The sequence below is a fragment of the Eptatretus burgeri genome, chromosome 16 (genome assembly GCF_056783735.1).
Source record: "Eptatretus burgeri isolate ZD-2024b chromosome 16, Ebu_testis_v1, whole genome shotgun sequence".
In the NCBI taxonomy this organism is placed as follows: Eukaryota; Metazoa; Chordata; class Myxini; order Myxiniformes; family Myxinidae; genus Eptatretus; species Eptatretus burgeri.
This window is the reverse complement of record NC_140976.1, coordinates 21,328,967-21,352,718: the sequence shown is the minus strand read 5'-3', so window position 1 is coordinate 21,352,718 and position 23,752 is coordinate 21,328,967. Positions and strand designations below refer to the sequence as shown.

At 43.2% G+C, this 23,752-nt stretch overlaps 2 protein-coding genes across 3 annotated transcripts in view; one reads left to right on the top strand and one right to left on the bottom strand.

Moving 5' to 3' along the window:
* Positions 1 to 12,083, bottom strand: part of LOC147010680 (uncharacterized) — a 60,606-nt gene extending 48,523 nt beyond the window's left edge. The window contains exons 1-2 of the mRNA XM_085860103.1: positions 11,900 to 12,083; positions 7,035 to 7,117 (exon numbers count right to left, since the gene is read on the bottom strand). The gene's annotated coding sequence lies outside the window, so the exon portion shown is untranslated. The remainder of the gene's footprint in view (positions 1 to 7,034; positions 7,118 to 11,899) is intronic.
* LOC147010679 (uncharacterized) overlaps positions 12,021 to 23,752 on the top strand; it is a 28,890-nt gene continuing 17,158 nt past the window's right edge. The window contains exon 1 of one of the 2 annotated variants that reach the window (XM_085860099.1): positions 12,021 to 12,158. In XM_085860099.1, coding sequence (XP_085716225.1) covers positions 12,147 to 12,158 — 12 coding nt within the window. In that variant the 5' untranslated portion in view covers positions 12,021 to 12,146. Of the gene's footprint in view, positions 12,159 to 18,687; positions 20,448 to 23,752 lie in introns of those variants that run through there. The other variant, XM_085860100.1, reaches the window with a different exon arrangement.

Below are 23,752 nucleotides of genomic sequence, written 5' to 3'. Positions count from 1 at the left end.
AGAGACGGTTGGTTCTCTCCAGGAGTCTCTGCTGACTTCTTATAGAGAAGTTTCCAGTCGTTGTTCATCGCGTTTTGACTTCATTTTGTGGTCTCCGTGTTTACTGTATGTTCCTCATTCGGTTTTGCTTCAAAACTTGTGCCATTTGGTGAGTTTTTGTCGGTATTGTCATGTCAGGTTTCCCCGTCGATGTGCTTGATCGTGTTTGTTTGTATTTTCTCCTCATTACCATCAGTTTCTATTTTCTCCACCCTCCATCTATCCCTCCCAACTAATACCCTCTGTTTCATGTCTTAAAGTATAAAAAAATACAAAAAAAAAACCTTTGCCCTTCTCACCTTAAACCCCACGTAACCACGTGACTTCTTGTACTGGCTCTTCCTCTTCTTTATCTGCCCCGCCAATCCCACTCTGTGAAGGTATTCACCACACTTTCACAACCTTTTTTTTCAAACTTTTCCTTCAGTCTTCCTCCCTCTTCCTTCATCTTCAACAACAACAACAAAACAACTGTCTCTTACAACGATTCAATTTCCCCACTTTGCTTGGTTCTTCTTCAAAATCCTGTGTTCAATTTGACCTTTCTTTCATCCCGTATCTAAAAATTCCATCTGTTACAACGTTTCCTTTCTCCACTCTGTCAATTCTACTGCACTCCATCCATCTTACAATGTATTTAAACGAATCTCTGATCAACAAATTAAAAAATATCCCATTTTGCAATAATTCTTCATCTTTCATCATTGATTGTTTTTTTTTTGCACCTTCAGTGCAAATTCATCCACCTCCTTAAATCGACCTCCTCATGTCTTCCCTGTAATACTGTTGAAGATTCGGCGATGCTTAACCGCACCGCCGTCTCAGGGGTTATAACGCCGGCTAGTTCGGCACAGGTCTCGGGTCACGCGCCTCAGATCACGATACCAAAGTACCCCTGGGCCTTGCCAGTTGGGGATATACACCCCGGCTACAGACTGGGTTTGATCAAAGACCGAACGAAGTCTGCCACAGTCCGTAACCAGTTTGGTTTTAAATACAAATCGAGCGATTGTTACTCAGCGCGGCACAAATAAATTCAAGGCGGCAAATTTCGTATGAATCAGCCAAATTTATTGGGGACACATCAGGGAGAACGACACAAGCAAACCATTCACGATATCGTTATCATTCATCTATAATCCGCTCTAATCTCGGGAGCTACGGATACGGGTTTCCAAGGGAGCCCAAGCAAAATAAACCTTAGGCCTGGACAACATGCATACAAGACACGGAGTACTTGGTGGTGCCTCATGGACGAGAGGAAATTGTCGAAGGCACGAATGTGGCTCGTGACAAGCCGATGGTGTCGGATTCGAGCACCCAGCTCGAGCATGCAGCGTGGCAAGATGGCCGCGTACTCCAATTGGCACCGCTCACGCATGCCGCGTAGGAAGATCACGCTCGTACTCCTATATGCACTGTTCGCACATCCCGCGTGGCAAGATGGCGGTGACGTCGGCATCCCTCACACACGCAGCCTCGGCGCGTCCAGCCCTTGTAAGGTCAACGGCACAAGAGCGAAAGATGTTCCAGCTGGTTTTTCACAAGGTCCAGTATGCGAATCCAGGCCTGGCCTGTACACCAGACAAGGCCAAATCCGGTGTTGGGCTCCGCAGGCGGATAAACGGGAAGAAAAGACGTGTTGAGCCGTGCAGGGAGTAAGGAAAGTCAGAGGTCCCGTAGCTGGACTCAGGATGAACCTGGAAATGACCTGCATGCTGGATCCGTGGCCAAGGAGGAACAGCCAGTCAAGCCACTGCTCACGAAGCAGATTGCAGACCGGACCCAAAGCAGTTCCTCTCTTGCCTTTTTTGGGGTGGGCTTTTTCGGACCACCTCCGGGGACACGTGATTGGTCCATCGTTCGAGTTTGCAGCAGCTCTCCGCCAATGGGTTGCTGACACGTCTTGTTGACTGACTCTGTCAGGGCGCTGGGTGGGGGCTAGTTAGGAGGGGGGAAGGAAAAAGACGGCACCTCTCAGTACACCACCACTGTATGAACACTGGACAGCCTGCTACATCTCCCGACACACATGTAACGTCCGATTATAACCAAACAACCTGGCTAAACATGCATTTAAAGGGGGATCTGGGCTAATCCTATATTTCATAACCCACTAAGGGCCCATTTCCGCAACACGACCCCCACCTTTCTCCTGAGCCTCCATCTGGGGCAGCCCACGGCAATGGCCCTGTCTAACGTACAGCACAGATCTCCCATTTACTCTAACCCACTTCAGAGGGTTAACCCACATCTCCCATTTACTTTAGAGTATCAACTTCCACCGACCAACTCCGGCTCGGATGCAGTCAAGCGGGCCTGCCCTGGACGTTCCGGCTATGATGTACCGATTACCGGGGATGAAACCCTGTGTAAACTGAGATACGAACCATGCTGGACCAATATAAGGGGGGACAGAAACAGACTGGGTTCATTTCTAATAAATTTATTTACAGCAAAATCAAGACAGAAGAGGCGAGACTTGAATGAATATGCAGGAATTTACAATGATACAAAAACACTTATACAATTCTACTTAAAGACGGGCCCACATGCAATCACACACACACACACAAAAAGAAAAGAAACCCAGAGTTCTTTATTGGACCCTCCAGCCGATGAGAGCGAGAGCGAGAGCGAGAGCGAGAGCGAGAGCGAGAGCGAGAGCGAGAGCGAGAGCGAGAGCGAGAGCGAGAGCGAGAGCGAGAGAGAGAGAGAGAGAGAGAGAGAGAGAGAGAGAGAGAGAGAGAGAGAGAGAGAGAGAGAGAGAGAGAGAGAGAGAGAGAGCGAGAGAGAGAGAGAGAGAGAGAGAGAGAGACGAGCTGGGGGGTCAGAGTCCGGATGGGTACCTGGCCATCGGGGAAAGGGGGTGCTCTGTGCTGCGCACCTGCCAATGGTCGCCAGCCTGGTCCCAGTCGCAAGTGGGGGACTCGTGGTTCGTGGCGGAGCTCGGGTGGTGACTAGTCGGGGTCAAAACCAGCCAAGAACTCCTCGTAGCAGCCACCGTGAACAAACTGGTCCCTCAGCCACCATGAACAAACTGGTTCCTCAGCCACCATGAACAAACTGGTTCTTCAGCCACCGTGAACAAACTGGTTCTTCAGCCACCGTGAACAAACTATGCTGCTCCGCCACCGCGAACAAGCTCTCCCAGCGCCAACGCCAACCAACACCACCCTCCGAGATATATCTCCTCCCACCACGGGGAGGGGCCTTGGCGAGAATCATCTCGCTGTCTGTCCCTCATTGGCCTACGGCCGCACCCTACCGGAGTGGAGCCGTGGCCCTTGCAAGGAGACACCATATTCTCCACGTGGCCTCCCTCTTGCAGAGCAAGAGGGTCTGCCCTAAAAAGCCCACTATACAAAAACTATCATTTGTGGGGCCCGAGCACCCGAACAGCGAGGCCCCCCCTCTCGGCAAATCAAGGTACGACAGGCCAACGGGTGGTGACTGAGCATGATGGGCTGGTTGGGTTGTGCAGATGGGATGATAGATGCAAGATGAGATGTAATAACCTAACTAGCCGTCACAACGCACATATTTAATCCTCCCACTAAACAAAAGGACGGGGTCCTGACTACACACGCACATACCGGCATAACTAACTTACCGGACCTGAATGTTGAGTGCGCATGGTTTACAGATTCGTAACAATATATTATCTTGAGGCGACCAGAGCTTCGTGAATACATCTGAACACCTTCTCAAATCCACATTCCAACTTGTTTGTGTCCGTTTTAAAAATTCCTTTAGATAGCTTTTAAAATGATAGGCAGTTCTTCTTATATACAACTTACTGGCAAAGTTCAATCTGTTTACACATTTAATATCCAGGTGATCTTTCCATACAGAGGAGAAATATATTTATGTTAATTCCAAATGGATACATACTTAAAAAGAATCATATCATATTTGAGTACATTCTACTTCAGGTTTAACATTTTCATTTTAATACCAAGTTTTAATCATCATCAATATATTTATTTTATCACCCCCAAACCCATCATGATAAAATGTTTCCACAGCGTGGACACGTGAAGTTGTGGCTCGGGTTAGGGCTTCGTCATTTCGGTGTTATTTAAAAATAAAATGACATCACAGTGTGCAGGTAAATGCAATGAGTTCAGAAAGTAGTCGTTTGTTGGTCTCCGACAAAAAATTAACGAATTCCAGCATGAATAAGGGTAAAAATAGATTTTTTAAAACAGGCGTTTACTAATTAATTAAGCTAATGAATCGTCTAAATATGGTCAGAATCCATTTCCTCGACAAAAAGTACCCTGGAAACGTATTTTATATTATTAATTTATTTTTAATAACAATACTTTCAAATATGTCTCCTGACAATTCAGAGCTGATATTGTTACAGCCTGGGGTTCGGGGCTCACCACGAGGGGAAGCACTCGAGTTTTTCCCGAACACCTGGTTCTGAGACCGCCGACCGCAGATAACTTCATTCAGCCAATCACGAAACCCGTCATAATGTATTTACGATATATCGTGTATTTACGAAATATATAATGTATTTACGAAATTACAATACGATAAATGGAATAATCTTTAAATAGTAACGTCAACTTTTCGAAACTTGAAAGCAAATGTCCGAATTTATTTAAAAGTTCATGATAGACGCTCTCAAAAGGCACCGTCTATGTGAGGATGTGTACATGTGCTCAATATTTAAGGCGATCCGGATCTTGTATATACAATAACCGAGTCCGAGAGATTAAGGTTTTGTCTTCAGAAGAAGAACAACAACAACAACAACAACAACAACAACAACAACAACAACAACAACAACAACAACAACAACAACAACAACAACAACGCCGAGCTCTCTATGTCTAAACATAGACATAGACAAACAATGGATGTCTGTTGCTGCATCTTGTTGGTTAGAGAGATGCAGTAGTCAAGAGAAGCTTGAACAACACTAGGATCTGTTGGGGACTGTGGATACAATGGGCCATATTTGGTGACAGCTTGAACATGTTTTTCTTCGCAAAGGAGTTCATAGAACCCATTCCATGTTAATGCTGCCTTTGTTGCAGCTGCAGAGTCTTCATCATTTCGGGTGGCCAATAGCCGTAGCAATGACCATATGAAGTAGTCATCTTTGAACACAGGTATAGTTGGTTGTTCGTTACCTTGTCGTACACCATGAAGTGACCTTGCTTCTTGTCTGTCTTTGAGACGAACATAACTTTCAGGCACATGAAATGATTCTGGCTGTGGTACAGTCCTATGCCTGTCCTTAGTCAAAGAAACTGAGCCCACAGAAGTTACAGGTTCATGCCTTGTTGAATGTTGGTATATATTGTGGCTTGTGGCATGCAGCGTTGAACCGTCTTTGGTATGTTCCTTGAAGTCAAGATTGTCAAAGGCACACTGAGTGAATTTCCTGGTACAAGCCCCAAGGGAATAAATATTCCAGTTTCTCATGTTTGAATGTCAATTTCCTTGGCCTTGGTTGTGATATACATCTGGGCATCATCATAGCTGATTGTGTGACCAAATTTGTTCATAATTCTAACCAGGGTTTTACTTCCAGTTTGTTTCAAAATATGCAGTGCAAGTCCAACTTGTTTTGGCATTGGTATGCCAGTAACATGGACCATGATGTCTTGTGCCACATTCAACACCTGTTCATTTTGTGTTTTTTTAATGGTACTCTATCATTTTTGCCAATGGTTTCATCTGTGTTAGTCATAAGCCATGGAAGATGGTTGTACAGGTCATCTGGAATGTTTCTGGATGCTGCTTCATAGGATATCAATAGCTCTGTTGAGTCTATTTTCTTGACTACTCAAATCACCAACTATATTCGACTCTGTTGGAGATGCCTCACTTGATTTTCTCTTCATTAATTGTCTCTGTGTCTTGGCTTTCTCCTTCATTTCTACATGTGGATGTTTTTCCGATGCATGTGAATTACTCTGTGTCCTCACTTTGGTTATTAGTGGTGTCTCTTCATCACTGCTGCCAGACTCTGTTTGCAAATCATTGTCTCCAGCTTCCTCCTGCAGTTTCATTGCAAGAGCACACATTTCTCCTACTGTTATGTGTGCTGAGCAAACTAAACTGGCCTTTCCCTTCTGTGGAATAATCTGGATTTCTGGTCCATAATGATCCAATAGTCGTTTGGAGAGCCTATCAGTCCGATACTGCATAGCATTTGCAACACCTTGTTCTCTCAACAGATTACGATACTTGTCACGTAGTTGAGTGATATAAAATGCTGACCTGTCCTTTATCAATCTATCTGTAATTTCTGAGAGGAGCTGTCTAAATGCTAAACCATATTCATCAGTTTTTGAACTTGAACAAGAAGGAATCGATGGTCTTCTATTCATGAATTTGTCCAAGCATGATTTGTGATATCGGAAATCTGCAGCAATCATGTCAATTGGTTCATTTCCCATTCCTTGAATCTTCAAGAGCATTGCTTGGTCTTGTAAAGTAACAGCTTTCCAGTAGATAGCTCTCTGCCGCTGTTCTGTGGCAACAAGGATAAGTTTCCTTTCACCCTTTGAATCACGTTCTTTTTTGCAAATGAAGCAATGTGACTTCAGGCAAACTGGTGGACATCTGTTGGGTTTTACTGATGTGCTTGTGTGCTGGATTTCTGGGTAATTGTTACGTTTGACTCGTTTAGTCTCCAGCCTTTCCAGGTCCCTCTTGTGTGTGTATCTGCTCCTGCATGACCTGTGACACTTTGGTGCTCTCTCCAAAAATGCATCTATATCTTGAATACTGTGTTGCAGTCTATCATAAACATCATCATGACGTAACTGCAAGGCATTCACAAAAGAATCTATACCTCTTTTGGTAAGGTTGTTAAGATCATCATCAGAAATTGTTTGGCATATAATGCATAACCTAAAGTCAGTTTCATGGGAATCTCTTCTCTTGGGTGCAACAAAAGCAAGATCCATGATTTTTCAGTTCTATAGAACTACGTGTTAACTATACTACTGTACTACCGCCATTACCGCAAGTTAGTGAATGTAGCGCTACCACCAAGGAATTGCAGACTAGCATTATGGATTCGCAGCATGTTGTCATTGGAACGCACCTGTAAAAAAAGAAATACACAATAATCAACCAGTTGTTCAAAAAACAGTTAAGAAACCTTGAGATTTACATGTATGTCATCATTGTTGTTATTAGTCCACTCGCAGTTATATTATTATTATTATTATTATTATTATGTGCCCGTACGTGCGTGGCCGTATATGCGTGCCCGTATGTGCAACCCCCCCCCAAAAAAAAACTTTCAAACCGCGAGCCAGAAACAACCATACAGGCCGTTCCTTCGCTCTCGTAAACGACGACTGGATTGGGGCATTGTGTTTATCTATAAATGCGCATAAGAAATCGAGAAATTATTAGAATACAGTATTTCATCACTATCCCGAAGTACGTACGTTGTAATCCGTAATGGGGAATGCGGCTGAGGTTCTCTTTCCCCATCGGCCACGCCTACGCAGCAACGTGTCCTATCATTGGTTGGTAAATAAATGGCCATAACTTGGGAAGCACTTGTCCGATTAATATCAAACCTTGAAAAGGCATATCCACATGGCCCCAGCAATATACCTGGCAAGTTTCAATTAGATCGGAACAGTAGTTGTCGAGAAACAGCGGTCACACACACACACACACACACACACACACACACACACACACACACACACACACACACACACACACACACACATGCCCGGCCACGCCTACACAGCAACGTGTCTTGTCATTGGTTGGTAAATAAATGGCCATAACTTGGGAAGCACTTGTCCGATTAATATCAAACCTTGAAAAGGCACATCCACAGGGCCCCAGCAATATATCTGGTAAGTTTCAATTAGATCGGATCAGTGGTTGTCGAGAAACAGCGGTCACACACACACACACACACACACACACACACACACACACACACACACACACACACACACACACACACACACACACACACACACACACACACACACACACACACACACACACACACACACACACACACACACACACACACACACACACACACTGCTGGAATTATAGATAGATTATTACTATTAAAATATTTGTTCATACAAGTTTACAACCATGAGTGATGGATATGATCCTGTTATAGAGGTCACACCCGACCTGCATCCGGTAAACCTTAACCGAACTGTGTTCAATAGAGCAAGAGGATTTTGGGGGTTGGGGTAACCTTGGTTGACAAAAACGTTAATTTTTGGTTCACGAAAAAATATTTTCACGAAAAAAATAAGTGACCACGATATTCGTTATTGTTGTGTGTCTGTCTGTCTGTCTGTCTGTCTGTCTGTCTGTCCCGAGCATAGCTCCGTGGGTTTTGATCCGATCCTGATAAAGTTTTGGTGGGAGGTTTATATTATGATGTAGTTGTGTTTTCCTGAGAATGGGCGTGGTGTGCCCATTATGGGTGGAGCCACGCCCAAAAAACATGTTTTTAGGGGGTAGCCAATTTCAATTTGCATCTTCTCCTAGGGGGTTTGTCGAATCTGACAGGGGTTTCGGTATTTGGTTAGCCCAATGGAACCTGCATAGCCCCACAGAGCTCGATTTTTCATTTTCGTCCCAAGCTCAAGGTCACAAGGTCACGAACTTAGAAAATTGCGAATTTTGACATAAAAATCATACGACCGCCCAAACTTTGAGAGCTCGGATGACAATATTTTTTTTATGCATAACATTGAGGTCATTTCCCACCTAAAGTCTTGAAACCATTCTGCTCTATCTCGAACACCTTGCCCGTGACACCCCTTCAAGTTTGTTTTTACGCTGATTTCATCAAAGTATGGATAATCCGAGGAGTGCGAAATGCCATATAGCCCATATGATGTTATATTATTCCTGGAATGTTCCAGAGGAAGTTTTGCACCAAAGGTCATAATCCTTGACCTTTGACCTTTAAAGTTCACAAAGGTCAAATTTTCAAAGTTGTGGGAATCGAACCGGGTTTTCGACCTTCTTCGACGAACTAACTCCAATAAGCTATAGCACGTATCCTGTTTCCTTATTTTAATGTCCACAACATTGTTTTGTGACCTTTTAAGGTTATGCAAAGGTCAAATTTTTAAAATTGTTGAACGAAAATGGGTTTTCGACATTTTTCAGCTAATAACCTGTCACTCGTACCACATCATGTTGATCATTTTTATAACTTGGTCAAACATTATCACATTGTCTCATCTTTGACTTCTGAAACAATCTACATCGTCAAATACCGCTCGTGAACCATTGTCGTCTTCAGACTTGTCGATTTAAAAATTGATAGAACTCAATCAAATTTGCTGTTTTAATTAGCCATGGATACCATGTTCATATAACATTAAGAGAAATTAGTATTCTAATGCAGCATCTTCCTTTGATAAGAAAAGTTCTAAAGCCCATCTTCAAAAACATTATTTTTTTTAAGGCATTTTTAGCAAAATTATGTACTTTTACGAGGTTTACTTCCACAAAGGCAATTCTTTTTGTCATTTTTCAATGCACTGATTTAATTCCTATATTTAGTTCACATATATTTTCAATGAATGTGATTTTTATATTTTTTTAGAATTTTTATTGACAATTGGTTTTATCAAATTTTTCAAATCTTCCTTAAACAAAAACGTTAGCCAAACTTTTTTGCAAGAGCTTATGAATTGCCAACATTGGTTTTCATGAACTGGAGACGTATATCTAAACATCCTGGGGGTGTAAAATTTTATAGTGAACGCAGTGAGCTTCATACTTAACGCGTGCACATGAGAGAATAGGAAACAACAACAACAACAACAACAACACAATACCCCTGACTATTTGGAATCCTCGTCGTTCGCTATGACCTTTTGCTTCCGGTTGTTGTTAAACGCTGTGTGGTGTATAAACAGGATTGGGTTCTATTTATATCTTGTGAATATTACTTAACGCGTGCACATGAGAGAATAGGAAACAACAACAACAACAACAACAACAACACAATATCCTGGCAATTTGGAATCCGTGTCGTTGGCTATGACCATTTTGCTTCCGTTTTTTTTTTTGCTTCTGTTTTTTTTTTGTTTCCGGTTTTTGTCATGGGGAATGATGCATGCCAGGAGATCATGACCGGAAGTGTTTATTTATTTATTCAATTATTTTTTTTCCCAAAGTTAATTTTATACTTCCGAAAGTGATTTTTTTTTCATGACAGTAAGTGTTTATTTAGTATTTAACTCAACATTACCGAGAGTGATTTTGAAACTCTTTCCGGAACTTTTAATTTCTTTTATTCTTGACCAGAAGTGATCGTTTATTTATTTATTCAATTATTTTTTTCCCAAAGTTAATTTTAATAAAGATATCTCCTGCATCATCAAAAAATATTTTTTAATCGTGATTTACATTATTTGATCGCTGATCCCGAATCCAGGCTGAAGTAACCGGAAATTGCGTCAAAATCATCAGCTGTGCGGCGCTTAGACGTACCACGGTATTGTTGGCAAGTATATAGTTGTGAACAAGTTTTATGCAGTCAGAAGCGAATGTAAGAAGAATTCTACGTTCGCTTCTAGGCTTTGCCTATTCCATATTAGCAGACACTGTACAAGGTCGAACCCTAAAACAGCCTCGTACGGAGCTTGGCTCCCAGACTAGTTTCGTGTTCAATTTCTTTCATCAAATTATTGCAACAAAACATCGGAGTCGTCTTCCGCGGCACCGTCGTTCAGAGGACGTGGAAAAAATGCTGCCTGTCCCCCCAATCATTCCTTATGTTCCCGACCATAAGTGCAGACCACCCCCTCCCCCCCCAAAAAATTATTGATTGCGATACAACTGTCCACTCATGGGAAAATGTTGATGCTGTGATCTGATCTGCTGGTATATATTTCCTGGTACAAGCCCCAAGGGAATAAATATTCTCAATGTTTTCCCAAAATATTCCCAATAAATATTCCCCCCTCCCCAATCATTCCCAATGTTCCCACCCCCCCAAATCATTCCCAATGTTCCCACCCCCTCCCAAATCATTCCCAATGTTCCCACCCCTCCCAAATCATTCCCAATGTTCCCACCCCCTCCCAAATCATTCCCAATGTTCCCACCCCTCCCAAATCATTCCCAATGTTCCCACCCCCTCCCAAATCATTCCCAATGTTCCCGCCCACCCCCAATCATTCCCAATGTTCCCGCCCACCCCCAATCATTCCCAATGTTCCCAAATCCGACACTCACCCCTTTCATATCCTCAATTTATCCCCGCCCTCTATTGCGTACGTAAAATGTAAAAGTAGTCTTTGATCTTGAAAACATTAAACAGCAGTGAGTAACTAATCGATTCATCCTTTTTGACGAGTGAATTTAAAGACATATAACTAGATTTATGATCATACACCGCACAACAATCTGCTCTATGTATATTGTTTTTATTTTTTGGGGGGAGGGGGGTTTGCATTTATTTACGACGGCTCTCTGACATTCCAACTATTTACCGAATAATTTCATTTATCTTGTCTGTTCAATTTTAAAGAACGAGAAAAAAACATCTTTCTAGAACTCTCGATCCGCCACTCGCCCGCCACGTTAATCTTTGAGGTAATTTTTCTTTATTCTACGTACGATCAACATTTTAATTAACCGACCGACAAACACGAGTTACACAGCGGCAAATAAAGATCGGACTCTTCAAGAATAACTTTGAGAATAAACGGGAATCATTCTCGAATTAAACTTGCCAGACGCCGATGGTGATTATTATTTATTTGAACGTGCGTTTTTTTTTTCCATTCATTATTTCGCAGGTACATTAATAAAAAAAAACATACAGAGATACGTACAGTAAATTAGGACGTATAAATCGTACCCCAGGATTGTGTTAAAAAGTGAACGAAATCTCGTGGAGTCGCTCTCCTGGCGCTGAAGGAATAAAATGACGTGTTCAGCACACCCTGCACGACGTATCCCTGAAGTAAAAGGTGCAACAAGGAACGAAAGTACGACGCTGAGTGGGGACTGACAAGTTTTCAGGCCATAACAACGAACCGGAACCGGAAGCGGAAGCGGAAACGTGTCCGTGATTCGGTGTGGTGGGAGTCTCGAGCCGTCTCGGAATGGCGAGCAGGGTGAGAGTTCGCATGATGTATCTTTCTTCCTTTTCCCACGTGAGATAACGGCTTAGGGAAGCGCTTGGTGACGGTGGGTAAAAAATGTAACGAACTGGCCGTGGGGGCGACACAGTCAGTTGGAAAGAAGAAGCGAAGGAATGAATGAATGAATGAACAAGAAAAGAGGAACGGAGGAGGGGGGGGGGACAGCAGGATCATCGGATGTCCGATAAGTATCGTATTTGTCCGACAATTCAACCTCTTATACGATGTACGATCGATAAATTGCAAATGTATGATAATTCCGGTGATTCCAAAAAAATGAAGTACTCGACCTTCAATTTTTCGTTTAAATATTTCATAACATTTTTCTCGGAATCTGCTGGGAAGATTATGACCTCCTCCGTTACACCTCATGCAGTCACGTGACGAGTCACGTGTTATTATTTACAATAATAATCGGGGAGGGGAGCACACAGAGCAGAGTTATCCGAATAAAAGGCAGGCAATGTACAATGAGCAAAGAAAAAGCACTTAACAATTCTACTTACAGGACAGTGACACACACACACACATACACACACACACACACACACACACACACACACACACACACACACACACACACACACACACACACACACACACACGAAATGGACCTCGTGGGTCTATTTTCGGCCTTTCAGCTCAGAGGGAAGGCGAGCTGAGGGCAGGGGCCTAGCTGGGTACCCGTCCCGCCTCGTGCGGTCACACCGACCTGAACCACTGCTGGGATTCAAACCCACGACCCGAAGTCCACGGCCCACAAACGAGACCGCTCAAACATGACCACCACTGTCTCAGACCGCTCCAACCACCACACACGACCGTCTGTCACGACGACAGACTGCTCAGAATCTCCACGATCCTCCTGTCTGCCATCCTCTCGTCTCCCACAACCATTCTGCCGTCGCCACGATCACCCGGTCTGCCGAAAAACTGCCCTTCACAACCATTCTACTCCTCTTTCGGTGGGAGAGCCTCTTCTCCTCGCCGCTCGCCTCCTGATTTGCCGGGGGGGTTGTTGGACGACTCGTGGCCGCCGTTGATTGGACGAGCTCACGGTGGGCGGAGGGAACCTCACCCCTGTACATGACACGATGCACGTGGGCGATGGCGTTGTTGTTGTAGTTGGTGATGTAGAGGATATAGTTGTAGTTGTTGAAGATGTAAAAAAAAAACGAACTGGAAAATAACTCGTAGCGCACACATGAAATTCCCATTAGACAGAAGGAAGGATTCTAACTATTAACACATACTTATCGAAATAACTGAACTACGGGGACTCTGGCTGCTTGTGTGCACAAGGTTTCTAAATCCGCAATAATATTATCTTGAGGCGACCAGAGCTTCGTGAATACATCTGTGCACCTTCTCACATCCACATTCCAACTTGTTTGTGTCTGTTTTAAAAATTCCTTTCGATAGCTTTTAAAATGATAGGCAATTCTTCTTATATTCAACTTACTGGCAAAGTTCAACCTGTTTACACATTTAATATTCAGGTGATCTTTCCATACAGAGGAGAAATATAATTATGTTAATTCCAAATGGATACATACTTAAAAAAATAATATCATATTTGAGTACATTTTACTTCAGGTTAAAAATGTTCATTTTAATACCAAGTTTTAATCATCATCAATTTATTTATTTTATCACCCCCAAACCCATCATGATAAAATGTTTCTACAGCGTGCACACATCAAGTTGTGGCTAGGGTTAGGGCTTCGTCATTTTGGTGATAAAATAAAACTAAAACGGGCACTCAGTAGAGCGCATACCTTCGCCAACGCTACATTTCCCCCCCCCCCCCCCAGAAACCGTTGCTTGTGAGGGTATTTAATACCATACCACATCTGCCATCTCATATGTGTTATGATGGCTTAAAAACGTTAAATTTCCTGCTGTTTGACACTGATTCACGTACATTGTACAATTTCTGTATGAACTCCCTGACCTTTTTGGGTGCCGGTGTCAAATCAATCTGATGACAACTGGTCACATTATAAGAAATCAAATATTACACATCACAGGATAGGGAATTGAATTCTAAACATTTTGAATCTACTTACATGCAAATTGTATAAGAATTGACCGCGTTATGATAATAAAGGTCGTTGACCCCCCTGACCTTGGACCCAAACCACTAACAAAGGTAATGACGTCATTGTGACATATCGTATATCACAAGATTGGGCATTGAATTCCCAACATTTTGGCATTGGTTGCATGCAAATTGGATAAAAATTGACCGCACTATGGCAAAATGACGATTTTGACCTTTTCATGACCTCGACCTTGACCTTTGTACTCTTAATTTTGTAATTGGTATTAGAGTGTGGGGAACAGAACAGTCAACATTTTGGTGTTGGTTTCATGCAAATCGGATAAAAATTGACCGTGTTATGACGAAAACCGCACATTTTGCAATGTCGTGACCCCCCCCCCCCACGCTAATAAGGGTTATTACGTCATTGTGTCATGTCATATATCACAAGATGGGGCATTGAATTCTGAACATTTTGGCATTAGTTGCTTGCAAATTGGATACAAATTGACCGCGCTATGGTAAAAAGACGATTTTGACCTTTTCATGACCTTGACCTTTGACCCGATCGCTCCCAAAATCTAATCAAATGGTCCTCAGATAATAACCAATCATCCCACCATATTTGCTGCGATTCAGTTCAATACTTTTGGAGTTATGCGAATTACAAATAAACAAACAAACAAACACACATATTCACAAATGAATAAATAAATACACAGCGATCAAAACATCACCTTCGCAACAAAGTTTGCGAAGGTAATAAGCTACCGGATCGTCTAAATATGCTCAGAATCCGTTTTAGTCTTTGAGCCAGAACAGATATTGGTACCACCTGGAGTGGCAAATTCTCACTGTGTTTTCTTGAAAGGCATATACCCATAGATGAAAAAAAATTTTGAAGCCAAGCTTGGAACGGTAGCTTTGTGCTAGTAATCGCCTCTTAAAGATGGGAGGACCGGGCCCGACTGGGACCCGAAATTATGGGGTAGAGGAAATATAAATTGTGATACATGTTTAACTAATGGCCCGATTGCTACAAATTACCACTCAAAATGTTGCAAATTTTATGTTCTGCATAACTATATCTATTATTTGCCAACATGCTAATTAAGTAGGTCACCAGAGGTAAAAAGGCCATGAAATTTGACCCCTGCTAAAAATCTGGCCATCCGTCCAAAAAACACCACCGTTACCCTACCAATGGGAATTTATCAGCCAAAATGGACTCAAATGGAAGTTAATAAATGTCCAAGTCCATTTTATGCCTAAAAGTGTTGAATTTATTTATATCTGAGCCATGGTACATAACAGAATTTGACACATCTTTGAAAACGGCCATTTTAGCCCAAAATACGCAAAAATGGAAGATGCCAATTTGTTGGTGTTCATATAAAATCTTTCACCCACAAATGTCAAATATCATGTGAAAATGTGCTCTGATTTAGGTATTCTGCTTGGTAGCTAGGAGTTCCTCTTGAAGCCTCTGGTTTTCTTGCACCAGCTGGGACATGGAAAGGTTGTCAGGATAGACCAGCAATTTGCCCTGCTCATCTGGTATCACATGTATACTCTCCCCAAACTCACCCTTGATTTTTCTGTGGATGTGCTTTTTAGTGGACGCTTTCACCTCACCTAGGCCTACACCAGATTCTACGAACAATTCAAGCAGGTATTTGCATAACTCAGTCATTCTTATCACTTGAGGCTTCTCAAATACAACATCCCCAATGAACCTGAACAGTCCACTGTAACAATGTACTTCAGTCTTAGCATAGTCCTCGTCTGGGTCTGAGCGGAATGCCACCGGATCACCACTAGTTTCAGAGTTAGTCTTGGAGCTAGTCTGTTTGGTATACCTACGATAGCAAGACTGGTGGTAGTGGCCCTCAGCTGCAACTAGGTCTCGGGACGTAATCGCCATCATTCTTGGATCACTTTGGTCTACTGCCTTCCTAACCCCCTGATCAGAACGTAGATCGACGCATTGGACCAAGAGCTCTCTTGTTTTGCTGTTCGTGAGATACTTGGTGCTTTTCATGCAGAAGATGCAGACTGGTTCATATACGCGTGATGATGACGAGGTTAGACCTGTTGATGACTTTCTCCGGTTCAGTTCTTTCCATCCCTGCTTATCCGGATTCTCTGCAGATGCTGCTTTTTCAATAGCATCCAGGTCACGTTTCTTAACGAATTGATTCCTGCATCCCCTGTGATAGAGGACTTGTGGGATCTCATCATCTCTAGCCGTAGCAGCAATCCTAAGAATCGCTGCATGCTTCCGGATCTCAGCTGCTTTCTGAAGCCGTTCCCACGATGCACGGTCTTGGGGTGAATTCAGCTCGAGGTCTGTGTCCTCGCACTCGAAGATGCAGGAGGAATGGGTCAACTTGTGTGGCAGTAAGGGTTGGTCGAGATTTCCAGTGCCCTCCATCATTGCTTGAAAGTGAAGAACATTATTGATTACTAATGGATTCTGGGATGTGGTTATGAAGCCATGTGGTTCTCATTATGAAATAGGCCTACTTCATTACCAAGAATACCGATATAAAGCTCCCCGCAGCAGTGCTAGTGTTCCCTTTGTTGGGAATCATTCGAGTGTGACCAGTGAGGCATGACCAAAATAAAATATACATGAAAATTGAAAAATAATAAATATTAAATTATCGCTAAATTAAAGTTAATATACTGGAAAATTACTTTTGAAGACCGCACATCTGCCTAATAATTCATACATGCAGGTTTTATTCACATGTTCTGCAAAAAAAATTGTTTTTATGAAAATTTATATTTATTTGGGCCCATTTTTTCAGTCAACTTCAACACCCCATGGACACAAAAAAATTATTCTATTGGCAAAATGAATATATCTATACCTTCCGTGTGCTCCCGGCATCATCTGAGGCTATTGGCAACTAAATTATATGGCTTCGTTCTTTAACTATACCTTGTCAAAAACATGACATTCTTGCATTTTCCTTGTATTAACTGCAAAATATGCCATTTTAACCTCCAAATTTTCAACCTAGGAATGGACATGGAAAAATTTCAACCAATTTTACTCAAACTTCGCCAGTATACTGCTTAATATATTGTAAAACCTCAGTGCTATCAGTGTTTGTAATCTGCTTAGTCCATCGTCTGCTAAATGCTGCAAATACCCCTATAGAAATTATATTACTCGCATTATTGCTATTTGGCGCATGCGCAGTTCTAGGGTTTTGGCATTCTTGGTATGTTATATCAAGGAACATACAATGTACATGGATAATGGTAAGAACAACATTTTGGCAGTAATCATTATATATGAGGCCTATGTGAATTTGGCCAAGATTTCTGAGATTTTTTTTGTTGAATTAACCTACTTTTGGACAGTTTTGGTGACTAAAAATCTTGCATAGCTTACCTTTTAGGCAGATTCCTTGTTAATACTGTTCACTGAACATGGTTAGTGGTAACAATTGAGAGATTGTGCCAGAGCAAACAACTAGAACGTTTCAAATCAATTGTAATGTGTCATGTCAATTTCATGAACTTTGTGTCCTTCAAGAGCAAAGGATTGGTGGTCAGAAATGATACAGAAGTGCCAATTAGTTAATTAATTGGCTAATAGATGGCACTTCAGGTGTCCCTGTTGAAAAAAAGAAGGGCTGTTTGACCTTCAAATGACCTCTACTGACCTTGTAAACAGACCAAAATGTTACATTGAAAGAAATATTGCATAGCCTTTATTAGTATAAAATTGAATTCCTGCAAAAAAGTTAATTAAATATGAGCATATTGACATTCATTTTTGAAGTTTTTTTGGCTAAAAATGGCCGTTTTCAAAGATGTGTCAAATTATGTTATGTACCATGGCTCAGATACAAATAAATTCCACACTTTTAGGTATAAAATGGACTTGGACATTTATTTACTTCCATTTGAGTCCATTCTGGCTGAAAAATTCCCATTTGTAGGGTGATGGTGGTGTTTTTTGGACGGATGGCCAGATTTTAAGCAGGGGTCAAATTTCATGACCTTTTGACCTCTGGTGACCTTAATTAGCATATTGGCATATAATAGATATAGATGTGTAGAACATAAAATTTGCAACATTTTGAGTGGTCAATTATAGCAATCGGGTCATTAGTTTTAAAAATATCACAATTTATATTTACCCTACCCCATAATTTCAGGTCCTGGGTTGGGCCCGGTCCTCCATCTTTAAGAGGTTACTAGCACTAAGCTACCTTTCCAAGCTTGGCTTCAAAGTTTTTTTTTTCATCTATGGGTATATGCCTTTCAAGAAAACACAGAGATTTTGCCACCCCAGGTGGTACCAATCCATGAAATTCTGAGATCTGGCTCATGAAATATTTCCTCGACAAAAAGTACCTTGGAAACGTATTTTAAATTATTAATTTATTTTTAATAACAATACTTTTAAATATGTCTCCTGGCAATTCGGAGTTGATATTGTTACAGCCTGGGGTTCGGGGCTCGCCACGAAGGGAAGCACTCGAGTTTTTCCTGAACACCTGGTTCTGAGGCCGCTGACCGCAGATAACTTCGTGGTCCAACGGGCTGTAATTCTTACACAGCCGTAGCCGCTTGACTTCGATTACCGGGCGAGCAGGGTTACACTTCAATGTTTCCACGATTCCTTTCTATTGGCACAGCAACTTAACTAGAGGCAACACTCTTGGCGCCACACCTGCTGATCTGCCAAGCGGACCAGATAGATGCAGCAAAGGCTAACAGAGCAAATCAGGTGGGGTACAACTTCCCGTCTAACTATCCTTGTACACTGTGTCGGACCAATGAAGGAAAGGACAACCGAGACAGATTGGAAATATCCACAAACAATTATTTTTTACAAACACAAAAGCAATCATTTAAAAGCTCACGTCTACAAGAAAAAAAAGCAAAAGGCATATAAGAGCAGATTTGCTGAACACTTATTCTTTTTTGACAATCTTATTTATACAAGAGACGAGGCCATCATTCAATCAGGGGAGAAGAAGACAAGAAGAAAAACTTGAGAAGAAAAGTAAAGTACGGAGAAAAGAAAAGTAGGGTCTTTTCTTTTCTTCCTCACCTCACACAGCCCGACGGTGCTGCTTCGGCCAAAATATACAAGAGAATGGGGAAGATGGATGGGGAAGATGGGCAGTAGCGAGGCGGCGCAATGGGACACACAGCCACGTCCCTGAGGTACCCAGACCGAGTAGGCGAGTCCTCTCCGGCGTCACAGATATGCCGGCTGCAAGCAACTCCATTTCTGCTGGACCCCAGTATCCAATAGCTCCCACAAACCAAATCCTGTTCTGGACTTTCCACACTGCCCTCCTCTGCACTATGGTCTATGGTCTACGGTCTCTGGTCTCTCTCTCTCTCCCCCTCCCACCCCAGCACCTTTCTCCTCACAGGATCTAGTCTTTTTATGTTTCCCCTTTCATTCACTTATGTCTTCCCCCTTCCTCCTCTCACTCTGAGGTTTTTCTCCCGTTTCTGCTCATGCCCTCCTGTCCTCCAGTTTCTCTTCCTCTCTTGAGATTTTTTTGTCTCGTACTTTGCACTATTGCCCTCTTCTTTCTCCTCTCACCCAGCTTGTGCAAGCCTCCTACTCATTGGTGCGCATCCAATGGGGGCAGGTCCACGATGCAGTTTCGAAAACGTCGTGTCATTCTGAAGGAACTTTCAGTGCAGCCCCTCTCCACGCACCCAAGGCCATGACAAGAGATCCTGTTTCCTCTCCTGCGTGCAAGCGTTCATTGTACAGTCCTCACTGTGCCATGTCTGTGAGATATACCGTACCCCACCATGCACGGGAAAAGCACCACACCTCGTGCCACGAACATTCATGTGAAAATGGACATAGTCCCATGTGGTGAAGGAAATCCGATTGGCCCGAAGGATTAATGACCAAACCAAACAATGCGCAAATGGGGTGTAAACGGAGAGGGATGCCGCCGGACCGAGGGATGACTGAACGGCCACGGGGCTGAAGGTAAGACCAATGGGGTGAAAGAGCGATTGTCAAAATGATGTTTGATGAAGGGGAGGTTATTGGTGGATTGAGAAAGGCAGAAATGGGGAACCGCCCGATGGTGTGAAGGAGGAAAGATTGAAAGTAGCAGAGAGGGGAGGTATCGGACTGATGGCGTAAAAGAAGGATTGATGAAAGGAGCAGGGTGGGGAGGAAGGGAAGACATCACACCGGGAAAACACCTGGGGTAAGTTTCCAAAGCCATTACAATATTCTCTGTATTAACTTTACTGCAGTTTTTTTGTGACATTTCAGTCGAGCTCACCTGTCCACAATGTGATATCACAGATTGATGAAAGCTATCATGTAACATCACATTTACTTCCTCTTTCCAAAAATATAATAATATTCCCCTTTAATATTTGATATAAGGATTTTGTGATCGTTTTGTTCTGAGGCCTCCGTTTGTAAGATTACACAACACGCTTCCATGTTTTGATTTTTTTCTTTTTTAAAGTCTGTTTATCTAGTTAAAGTGTTATTAAATAACTAATGCATTGATGCGTTCATAACGGGAAAAATGACCACAGCAGAGGCCGTGTATAGTAAGGGGAAAACAAGGAAGTAACGGGAATGTCTGTTTCTCGAATGACACCACAAATCTACGGTGGTCCACGGTTGCAAATTGAAATGTGTCCTGTGCGTTGTGGGTTAACGCCGGTAAAAAAAAAAAATGATGATGATAATAATAATTTATGTGGTTTGTGGGAATCGCTTGATAGTTTTTCTGAAAATATGATAACTGAGGTTCTAATTCGATATTTCCACTTTTCAAATCTGGCAACTCTGGGGGACAGAGCCATAGGATACCAGAAGTTAGTGAACTTAACAATAGGCACAATGTTGTTACCCACCTGTGTACTATTGGAATGTACCTTTGAGACATTTCATATCCTTTAGGAATTTGATCTTTACAGACCGTTTACTTTAGACCCATTAAATACTCGGACTCCTTAGACCAGGAGTCTGTAACCAATTTTTTTGCAGAAGAGCCAAACAAAATTAAAACGTCCAGCAGTTAGTGCACAAAGAGCCAATCATATAACTTAAACATGCAATTAACATCCCCTACTTCATTGTGGAAGTGTAATTATGAAATTATAAAAATGTAAAGTTTATCTTGGACTTCCATTGCCTTTTTCTGTTCAAGTAAAGCTCAAGGAACGTGCGACTCTTTATTAAAGATTTGGGATTCCTGAAAACCTTCAGTAAGACAAAGATGAGACTGTTCAATTCCAAAGTCAAATCAGTGTTACTTTGTGGTGCAGAGACATGGGAAAATGAGCAAGGAAATGGAACGCAAGCTCATGGTCTTCTATCATCGATGTTTAAGATGCTAATAATTTTCAAAGAACTAATATGGCGATGATTAGGATATATAATGAGAATACAAGAGGGACATCTTACTCGAGACCCTATGTTTTGGACACCAATGGGAGAAGGAAGATGGGGAGGCCAAGAACAGTGCCGGTTCTAGCCACTAGAGGGCCTTTGAAACCCTCTCCAATAATACAAAGGCAAGTGAAAGTTTCCAACACACCAAAACTCATCTGGTTGATCCAAGTCAGTTCTAGTGTTCTGCGAATAAATACATTAAAATGTTTATGCAGATTCTAGATTATAATAATGATAAAAGAAAATTACTATTTTCAGTTTCACTGTTACTTTTTGAGTTAAAAATGCACCTTCCTGCAATTTTTTTGAGGCAAAGTCATCAAAAGATATATACCTGCACACATGAAGCTAAAAGGAAGTGCACATATGACATACGTCGATGTATATTGTCGCGGGCCGGTGGGGTCGGGTGAGAAGACCACTAGGTGGGGAAAGCTACGTCGATTCCCACCAGACTCCCCAGAATTGTAGGCCGTCGCTCACGGATAATTCCGTGATGCGGCGGGTCGCTTAACCGACCGTGGACGCCAATAACTCAACCGCGTGACTTAAGGTCCTCCCACCTATGGAATCGGGTTACCTAATTAACCACGCGGTTTAACCACCAGGGAACCACACCTTCGGTATGCCTTGTCCGAACCAGATCACTATACCGGATTGGATCACCTTTCCGGATCGGATGCAGCCGAGCGACACTGCCAAGGACGTACCGGCTAGAAGGAATGGACCGTTGGGAATAAAGACCCGGCTAAACCTGGATTCGAACCATGCTGGACCAATGAGGGAAAAGACAAAGGCGAGCTGGGAACATTTCTACAACAATGATACAATAAGCGAGGAAAAGCATGTGGCACAACAAAGGTTTATTGGGTGTGTAATGCAGGGAAAGATGAGAGAGGTGTGGGGTGCGGCAATTTTACAAGCAACTTACAAAGCAGACACAGTGCAGACTTGACGCGAGATTAATAAAGCAACAATCACAACAATAAAATATCTTATACAGGCTTACTTAAGGGACAGGTGCCAACACTCTCAGACACACACTCAGACACACACTCAGACAAAGTAAACCCAATTGTGAAAGGGTCTTTTGCAGCCAGGGAGGGAGTTGAGGTTACAGTTTCTCGGTACCTGAGCGTTTCGGGGGAGGGATGCTCCCTGGTGCAGCACCCGACAATGGTTGAGTTGTTCGGCCACAACCGTACGTCTGGAGATCGTTGTGGTGTAGTGGCTTGGGGAGCGTGGTGGAGGCGTGGAGGAGTGGTTTTGGAGTGCTCACGTGCCTGCACAGGATATAGGAGTGCGCGCCGCCTGAGGCGTTGTTGTAGTCGTTGTAGTCTGTGTAGTAGTGTGCATCCGGTGGGCAATAAACAGTGTTCAGCAATCCTCATGACTGTGCGAGTCCCTCTGCCCTCCGGACATTACAGTGGCGACGAGTCTGTTCGGATCGGCGTGTGCAAAGTGCCTGGGTTACGTCCGGATTGACGTGCAGTTTTTGGCCGGGGCGATTGGATCGCTGCAGCGAGTAACTCAGCGCACCTCGCGCGGTTCGAGGTCTACACCGGGCGAGGGTCCCGGAGAAGCGTATCGCGTGTTTCGCGCGCCGCACGCACAGGCTTCGGGGCCAGGCGTCTCGCCGTCACGGACGGCTCGAGGATGGCGGAAGGTCGGGGCACGGCGCACGGACGCATGCCCGTCTTCGTCGGAGTTCGTTTTATTTCTTCTTTGCAAACCTCGGGAATGGTTTCTGCGATGCCACGGCTAAATGACGTGGACATGAAGTTCAGCTCAGACACGGCATCGGCTGTCGATGAGCTCTGAGGAATGTCTGGGGTCTCGAGGGTCGGTGCGCAGCAGATGATTCGGAGGTCAGCGCGATGTTCCAGGCACGCACGGCCGCACGCACGGTCTTCGGCACGGGTCGGGACCGAGCGTTGCAATGCAGTCAATCGGACGGCGATCTGAGCACTCGGGGACATCTACGGTGTGTGTGCCGAGAGTCATTGCCCATCATAACGGTCATGGATGGCAGTGTGCGAAGCGACCCTTACGTCCCGGGTCGAGACCTACTGCTGGTACGGTGTTCGGTGCATGGCG